The sequence below is a fragment of the Barbatula barbatula genome (genome assembly GCF_947034865.1).
Source record: "Barbatula barbatula genome assembly, chromosome: 16".
Classification (NCBI taxonomy): Eukaryota; Metazoa; Chordata; class Actinopteri; order Cypriniformes; family Nemacheilidae; genus Barbatula; species Barbatula barbatula.
In genome coordinates this window covers 4,970,052-4,978,808 of record NC_136779.1, presented here as the reverse complement: position 1 = coordinate 4,978,808, position 8,757 = coordinate 4,970,052, and the positions used below count along the sequence as shown (strand labels likewise).

Below are 8,757 nucleotides of genomic sequence, written 5' to 3'. Positions count from 1 at the left end.
TGAATGGAGTGGTATTGAATTTATAACTCAAATAATTGAAAGAAAAATCCTTAAAACTGATGTGGGTTGTCATCATTCTTTGAAGAAAAAAGCACAAAGTGTGTGGGATGAGAACAACTTTACAATTTTGTTATCATTTATTCACCCTCGTGTTTTGTGTCCATATAATGGAAGTCAAAATGAGAGCCAACGTTTTTAGAATATCTTTTGTGTTCTGCAGAAGAAAGAAAGAAAGCCACACTGATAAACTAAACCCATATGCTTCCCTTGAAAAAGAAATAATATAAATAGTTTAAAAAAGGTAATGCTTTAATCCAAGTTTATGATGAGCAATCTGCAAATTTACTGAGTACAATTGTTCAAACACACTACACAACAGACATGAAATGGAAATAAATAGTCTGAAAACTAACAAAATTGTCAAATCGAGAAGATATGTTATTATATTATAACAAAATTGCTCTCTGATTGTAAAATTAGGTATATAGAACAAAACAACTGTTAAACGAAATTAACTGTTATTATGCTTAAATTTAACATAATAAACATAGTGCTCTAAAAGAGTAGTTTGCATGCTACTTTAAAAGCATACAGTGTCTGTGCACGTATGCTCTTTGCAAAATTTAAGTTCAATGAATGATTGATACCATAAACTCAAAACGTCACGTTAAGAAAAAAGATTTTCTACACACTGAACCACATCTCACATTACTTTGTGATTGACCAAACAGAAGGAGAAAAGTATTCACTCTGGAGCAAAGGTAAGAAGTCTAACATTATAAAACTAAACTTTTCTGTAAAAAAATGTTGCACTCAGAATTCACAGTGTCTCTGGGCCCCTCCTTGATATCAAGCAAGACCTGCATTGGTGGCGTTGAGTCCGCTTGAAATGGTTTCATATCCCACAGAGACCAGCGTTAAGACGTTGTTCTCCATTTCTGTGGTCTGTTGAACCTCAGGAACTGCGGAATCCAGACGCATCTGTTTTCCTTTCTTTCGACCTCTTTTACCTTTGTCTTTAGGTGTGCCGTCTTCCGTGGCAGCTTTGGGCTTACGGTTGCGTTTCCTGATCCTTCTCGATGGAGGTTCGGGTTTGGGGTCTGTGTTTCCTGAGAGGATTCGGATTTGTCTGTCGATGACGTTGTCTATGGTGTCAAGTGCCACGTCCATCATTCCGTTACCGAGGCCGTGCGTGACGTTAGAGAACAGGTGGCTGTTCACGGGTTCATTGAAAATCTTTCGCATCTCCTCAAGATAGTTCCTGTTTGATGCGACCAAAACAAACAGTTTGAATCCAACCACAAACACACACAGCATTCAATTTGGTTTAAAATACTTTTTTACAGTGAAAAACATCATATTGTAATATTATATTATAATAATATCACTACAATGTTTTACCTTGTTTCAATGATTTTTGACCAATGTTGCACCTGGTTTGTTTCAGGAAGCAACTGTTTAGCCATGTTTTCATAATCTACATACTGCAGCGCAAAGTCCTTCATGTCTTTGCAAAGAGCCGCTGTGTCACCTGAAAGAAATCACACGATTCACCATGAAATCTCAGTGTATTTCTTTTTGCTTAACACTTGAGTTTGCTTTTTCAAGGCTTACCTTCGGTAAGTTTAGAAAAGGAGCTGGACACAGCCGTGTTGGTACTCGGTGACAGACCAAAAACGTTGAGGGACTCCTGCAGGGTCTTCTTACTAGCCGGACCTCGGCTAACTCTCGTGTAGGCGGCCAGAGACCGAAGCGACATCTTCTCAGGTGCTTCCAATCTCCTTTTTACCTCCTCGTAATGGATCTGGTACTTACGGGCCTTTGAGCTTTTCATGTTAGGGTCCAGCAGAGAGGCTACTTCCGCAAAAGGGACCTGCACCGAGTTCACCGCACTGTCCTGAGAGGTTGGTGCACTATGGCCATCTATTTGATCCTGTGTTGTTATATGGCCATGTGTTGAAATATGGCCTTGAGGTTGTTGAGGCTGTAGATGTGTCAGTGACTGGATGTGAGACTGAGTATGGATGTGTGACGGCGCTTGGATGTGCGATGGAATAGCGTGTTGTATGGCCTGGCAGGACACTTCTTGAGATACCACATGCTGTGCGATGATCTGAGTGATGTTTTGAGGTTGCGGCTGAGGCTGATACATGGATATAATGGGGTTACTGACAGTGACGTGGACAAGATCAGCATTCTGGGGAACACCCGACATGTGCATACCCGTAGTGGGATCCATTTTCCCTCCCACAGGTACAATGACGATCAGCTTTTTAAAGTAACTTTATACCTAGAAAATAAGACACAATTTAAATATATAGTTAAAATGTATATACAATGAGTGTTTTTGTAATATACTTTGAATGCATTTTGTATCATATAAAACAAAAAATTTAAATAATATAAAACATAATTCAAACCAAATTACTTGAAATGTGACATTTACAGCTTAGGAAGGATATTCAGGTATATATATATATATATATATATATATATATATATATATAACTGATATTCATGATGATGATGATATATATATATATATATATATATATATATATATATTCATGATGTTATCAACCGTAACAAGTTTAAACATGAAAGGTGGGCAGATGGGGAAGGGCTACAAAAATAAAAGTTTGATGACGTCAGACAAAATTGTTTTGTGTGTGAACGTAAACATTGTGCACCATGTGACCCGGAACATAAATAACTAATCATATAAATACAGTAATAATAATATGACTATCTTTATTATCAGTCACTTTCATGTTGTCATATATTTAAACAATACATAACCGTTATAAATAAATACTACACTGTGATGCTGGCTGCGTTAACATTACATATAATAAAGGTGAGGTCTCGTGACGTCACGGTCTGGAGTGCATCACGGACAGCGGCTGAACTTCAGTGCGCGTGCATGTGAGCGCGCGACGGTATGTTGCTTCCACACATTAAAACCACCTATAGACATTAAACAGGATTTGAGAATATGCTCAAATATGCATATGTGACACAATGCTGCGTTTATTGCACGTATAGGAAGCCTGTAACACAGAAATCTGAGTGCACGAGTCAGTGTTGACTTTGAGAGGAGATAACCTTGTTTTGATGTTTAGAAGGGAAGGCCAAAGCCACCATCATGTTTGAAACGTGATATTCCACCGTTTCGTGTGCTCAAAACCGTCCAAACGTTTGTTTCATTCGGACTCTTCTGGCTACGAACGCTAACCTCGATTCAGACACAAGTTGCCGACAGCATTCTTACTTACCGCTCTACAGTTAGTCGTTTTAAACCTCACTGATCCTAGAACAGTCCATGGCGAACCGATCGAAGGTCCCCTTCTTCACCGATCCCGTTTCAGCGGGTTGCAAATCAGCAGACGAGGCACAGACGCCATAGTCGGAGGAGCTCGTAAGTTCATTGGGTGATGTGGCCGTCAATCACGCTTCTGGACGTATCTCATTCGGCGCGGCCTGTGTCAATCATGAACGTCGGCGTAAACAGGCGGAACATCCGGAGCTAAATGGTTGTATGTTTGTGAACAAAGATAAATCGCGCGCGACAGACCACAGTTTATGCTGTCTCAGTGTTACACCTTTCACATTATGTTTTGAATAAAAGTTAGTTAAATTATATGTTTTGAATAAAAGTTAGTTAAATTAGATCGGATTTGTTGTATTTAAAGTAGCCAAATAGGCTTTTTAGAGTAACCAAGTCATGCATGCGTGTTTTTTGTCACGTTATGCATTAAAAATTGCAGTTTTCAAATATTAGTTTGCCTCTCTGCATCTTTTTTTAAAAGAATGTTTATTTATATCAGTCTTATCTGACGTTCCCAAAACGTGGAAACGGGGTTTTAACTAGTTAATTACTGCACTTGGCCGCTGGATGGCAGCGTTTCCCCAGAAAATGCACTACGTCTCATGGTCCCATCATCCCATTGGTGCGGTCCATCCCAAAGCTGTTCCTCGTTAAACAATTAGTCTTAATGGCTGGTTATAAAAGCTAAAATTACTATCTAAAAAATCTTGCCATTAAAAAATAGTTAAAAGAAACCAGCGAGTTATTAATGTTTTGAACGCACGCGCACCCCCCCAACACACACACACTCACCACAGTACAGTAAGGTATTTTCCTCACTGTGCTTTCCTATGGAAGTGAGAATACATCATTGTTCCATCACACTTACCACGTTATACATGAACAATGCTACTCCAGACTTTAAACCCAACAAGCCGAACACAACAAGACCAAAATAACACGCAATACAAAACAAATCATTATTACACATGTCCATTATTATCTGTGTGTGGCGTGTATGTGCTCTTCAAAGGAATAATAGACCACATGACCGACACCTCATGAGAGTGCTCTCAGCAAAGAAAACCGGTGCTAAACCAGCAGACATTAAACATAGATTCACCAGCGAATAAACTATGATTATAATCTTATAATAATCTTAATATTAAGATTATTAAGAACTAAACGTTTATTCAAATTGACAGTTATCTGATAAAATGTCACCGTTGAGCAGAACACTGCAAATATGCATGCACAATATGTTAATTTAAAGGGGAAGTTCACCCAAAAATCAACTTTGTGGGATTTTTACTCACCCACAGGACATGTATAGAGAACTTCCGGCGTATTCGGAGCACAATTGAAGATATTAATCTTCTCAAATAAAGCTAACGTTAAACAAATGCACATCAGCAACCAGAATGAATCGAGGCACATCTGCCTTATAAATCATAAATAGCTTACAATTGATCAAATTACTTGATAACAAAGTTCATCCACATGCTGTTTTGCATGACGTTTTTGGCATTTCTTCTTTCCCAGTGTTTTGGCGGTTGTCAAACCAACTTCGTGTGCTTCTTTCGTTTTACGAGACTGTTGGTGAACAACCCCCCAGATGGCGGAAAGTTAGTAAAAAACAAAGCGCGCCCATTTAGAAAAATGATATGATTGGTCAGTTTCACTGTCACTCAAAATTAATCTCTCCCATTGATTAACTGTACTGTCAGCCAGCGGTATGCTACTGGAAGGTGCCCCAACCCTGTGTAAGCACACGTTCAACTTCTTGCAGCATGCTCAGACAGCATATGACATGCTCCATGATCTTGAATAACTTTCGTGAGACTTAGAAATCTCACATGGATAGAGTCCGCATCGATCCTGAAAGTCAAATACACAAATCAAATAGGGAAAATTGGCCGACTTTAATTGAAAATAGTATTTTGAGGTTTTTAAATATTATTTTTTACTGTAGTTAATGTCATCACAAAGCGCCCTGAGGGTTCGCTACTGAGTCTGAGCCGTTATTTATGGATCTTTTCATGGTGAAGGAGGCGGGTGCTATGTCTCCAGACACATACAAATCACATTTCTGCTCATTATCTATGGGTCAGGAATGAAGTGTCTGCACATGAGACTCGAGGGGACTGTAGGGGAGAGTCAAATGTAATTTTTGCTGGAAAAGCATAAATATTTCCTTCTTCAGCAACCTCCAAATCGGACTTGTCAGGTCAAACCCAAGCTCTTCCTGGATTCTATTTAAATTGCCCAAGCCAGATGTCTAACTCATTTCACATGAATCAGATAAAACTACATTTCGTTACACTGTACTTGTATATGCGTAATGACAATAAAGTTGAATCTAATCTAATCTAAAAGCCTTTGCAATTTTAAAAGAATATGGGGTTTTGTATTTTTCAGGTCATTGTTTGATCCGCAGACTTGGTGCTTGAGTGAATGAAAAGAAAGAATAAAGTCTAAGTGCGCTGCAAGAATAACAGCAATTGAACAGCACAGCAGAATACCTGTTCCTTATTCGACAATTATACCTAAACGTAGGCTTTTTAACCGGTATAGATTTAAAGCCCTAGAAGCAAATAAGTTTGATTTTTATTTATCAAATTCTGTATTGCAGAACAAGATTGATGTCTGGTACATTAAATGTCGTAGATGAGAACCTCCGTTAACATAAAAAGACTCTTGATGAGGCTGTGCGCGTCTCCGACAGCATGCTCCACTTCAAACGCTATCTTACACCAGCATATCCAGAATGCCCATGGCAGCCGATGCTAAACGCTCTGCTGTTGTCCCGTTGCCAAGCTCCAGGAGAGATGCAGATAGCGGAAGGTCTCAAAGATTTGCATTCAACTCTCAATTTATAATGCAATTCATAATTTAGGTTGCAATACGCCTATACAATATCATAGCCCATTGTGTATGTGTGACAGTTCAATTAACATGCTAAACGTGATAGAAGCTAAACATAGATTGTTTATAGGCTATTTCCAAAAATAGCTCCAGAGCTGACGATAAGCAAGCCGTATTGTTAATGTGTCTAATATCTCATCCTCTGTGTGGCCTCCATACACATCTCCTTAAATGACTTCTATTCTTTGATATCTGTTAACAGCATGTGCAGTGGAAAAAAGAGGCTGGATCCTTTCTTCGTTCTTACTGTATCTGTTTCCATACCAACTGTCTTGGGTGGGGATAGGCTGCAGCAGAGGGGGTTAATGGAACCAAGAAGTAATGCCTGTAGGTAAATACAGTTATGATAGACAGCTCCTTCAGATCGGTGTGTGTTAAGAAAAAACGTCTTTAAGCCTGCTTAAAAAAGCATCGACTTTGTGACTTGGTTAAGTGTTTTCTGCTGAGATAAAGCACACTTTTTAAATCGCTTTTTACTGTCATTTATAGACACAAGCACTTTCGGGTTATCGCCCCTCCCACCTCCATCCCCCTTTAATGACCTAATTTTACAGAGAGCACAAAGACAATTGTCTCTTAAAAATCCCTAAATGTGCTGTGAGAGTTGGTGGTACTGCTGGCAATTTAACCATTGTGTTGCTATGACAACGCTGCATCCATCAAAGCGGCGCACTAGTCAAATTCTTGTTTCTCCCATTAAAACTGCCGTTCATCATGAAGCGGCGCAGAGGAATAACGCGACCGTAAAACACATCGGTGCCGGTGATCAGGTCATGAATGTAGTGGGAGTTGGAGAGATGTGAGAGGCTAATGTATGCATGCTTGTGTGGGTGAGATGTCTCTGTGGGTGACTTTCCATGGCATCAACAGAAGGTCACTCATACTGGGCTCCCCAGCTGTAGCTTTATTATTATGAGCGTGCGTGCGTGCACCAGCTAAACCTGTTATGCTCTGCTCAGTTTGTTTTTATCGAAAGTAATTGAACTCACTTTTATTGTCCCATAAACATTTTGAAGTAGAAGATTGGTTGATCAAAAATATTGAGTAAATGCCTTTAGTGAAACTCAAGACTTTTGGATCCAGTAAAATTTTAGATTTGATGTTGTTGTGAGAATATGGCATTTTAACAGTTACGTTTAATGGAAATGTTTTTGCAAAATTTTCTTTTTAAATATTGTGGTGTGTTAATCGAAATATTTTGTTATATTTTCTTCTTTCTGTGAGAGACTCCTTCCCTCTAAACTCTTCTAGGAGTGTTGTTTCTTCTCACAATCCCTTCAGGTCTTTTAGGATAACACAGATTCACATTTACCTCTCTACACTCTTTAAACAAACCTTTCTAAAATGTTCTTTGTCTGCCTGAATGGTTCATTAAAGAACCATGACAGATTATTAAAAGGTGAAAAATCTGTTAATAAATGGTTCTGTCTATGCAAAGAACCCTTTATTTTTACGAGTGTACTGTTGTTTTCTAAACAAATATGTATTAAGAGCAATCATGCTTGTAATTTAAAAAGCAATGAGACAATACAAAAACCTCATTATTTTTATATTAAATACTCATAAAAATCTCTTTAAGTTATTCAATAATGTGACTGGAGGTTATTAATTAAAACAAATTAAAAGTGAATACCATTGAATTCAGTTCAGCTTTATTTATATAGCACTTTAAATGGTCTCAGAGTAGATATGACTAAACCTTTAGTCAGAAGTAACCATTAAGAAGTTATATTATAACTGCATATTATAACTGTCAAACCATTAATTCATCCAGATATATATGTCTGTATATTTTTCTTACATATATGGATGTGTTTATAAACACAAAATTAATATGCACAGTACAAAGTATAAAAATGAATGAACATTTATATAATTTCAATTATTGGTCAATATAAATAAATACCTCAAAATATTTCCTAAATATGTGTTAAATTAAAATGTACAGTTTTTATTCTTTTAACTTTTAGCCCTTATGCGTATGATGAAGAACATTACATCTGATATACCAAATAGGCTGAAATGAAGCTGATTATACTGAATCTATATATGCTTAAAATAAACTCCTCCCATTTCATTATTATTTTTAGTATGAGAAAGAATGGCTGTAGCTTTGGGGTATTTTACCTAACTACTCATATACTAGGTCTTCTGGTGTTTGTCTTTGATGCGTCTTATCATCCAATAGGACCCTTTGAATGGTCATGTGGTCCTGCAATCATCAACTAATAAATAGTTAATGTTTCTAAAATAACATTTTAAATAAATGGCATTTTGATGGTGATATGCGTTTGTGTGTATGATGGTACTGTTTTAGTATTGACATTGATTTATGGAAATGACCATTTACCTTTGTATTATGGTGTTTATTTGTACATTGCGTGATACATTACCATTATATAATATGTAAATTATATAAATTAAAGAAATTTAGAGGCAATAAACTGTCTCCAAGTTTGGCCTTAAACTAGACATAACAGCAATTTTCAGTCATGTTCAAGCCGAATACAAAGGCAATGCATGTA

At 37.4% G+C, this 8,757-nt stretch overlaps 1 protein-coding gene across 2 annotated transcripts; it reads right to left on the bottom strand.

The window, feature by feature from the left end:
* Positions 1–39: 39 nt before the first annotated feature.
* Positions 40–3,879, bottom strand: LOC306905493 (uncharacterized protein). Of its 2 annotated transcripts, none has more exons than XM_079476139.1 (4): positions 3,276–3,879; positions 1,615–2,290; positions 1,402–1,531; positions 40–1,261 (listed from the first exon to the last, which is right to left on the bottom strand). In XM_079476139.1, the coding sequence occupies exons 2-4, from the start codon at positions 2,237–2,239 to the stop codon at positions 850–852; spliced, it is 1,167 nt and encodes a 388-aa protein (XP_079332265.1). In that variant the 5' UTR covers positions 2,240–2,290; positions 3,276–3,879; the 3' UTR covers positions 40–849. The 2 variants fall into 2 exon arrangements, with proteins under 2 accessions (XP_079332265.1, XP_079332266.1); XM_079476140.1 differs by having other exon boundaries at positions 122–1,261; positions 3,106–3,314.
* Positions 3,880–8,757: the final 4,878 nt, after the last annotated feature.

Excerpts from the sequence above, each read along its gene's own strand:
- LOC306905493 (XM_079476139.1), bottom strand. The coding sequence starts at position 2,239 with ATGGATCCCACTACGGGTATGCACATGTCGGGTGTTCCCCAGAATGCT. Across the intron at positions 1,532-1,614 it reads CTTTTCTAAACTTACCGAAG|GTGACACAGCGGCTCTTTGC; the intron begins GTAAGCCTTGAA and ends GATTTCTTTCAG. Across the intron at positions 1,262-1,401 it reads TCAAAAATCATTGAAACAAG|GAACTATCTTGAGGAGATGC; the intron begins GTAAAACATTGT and ends CGCATCAAACAG.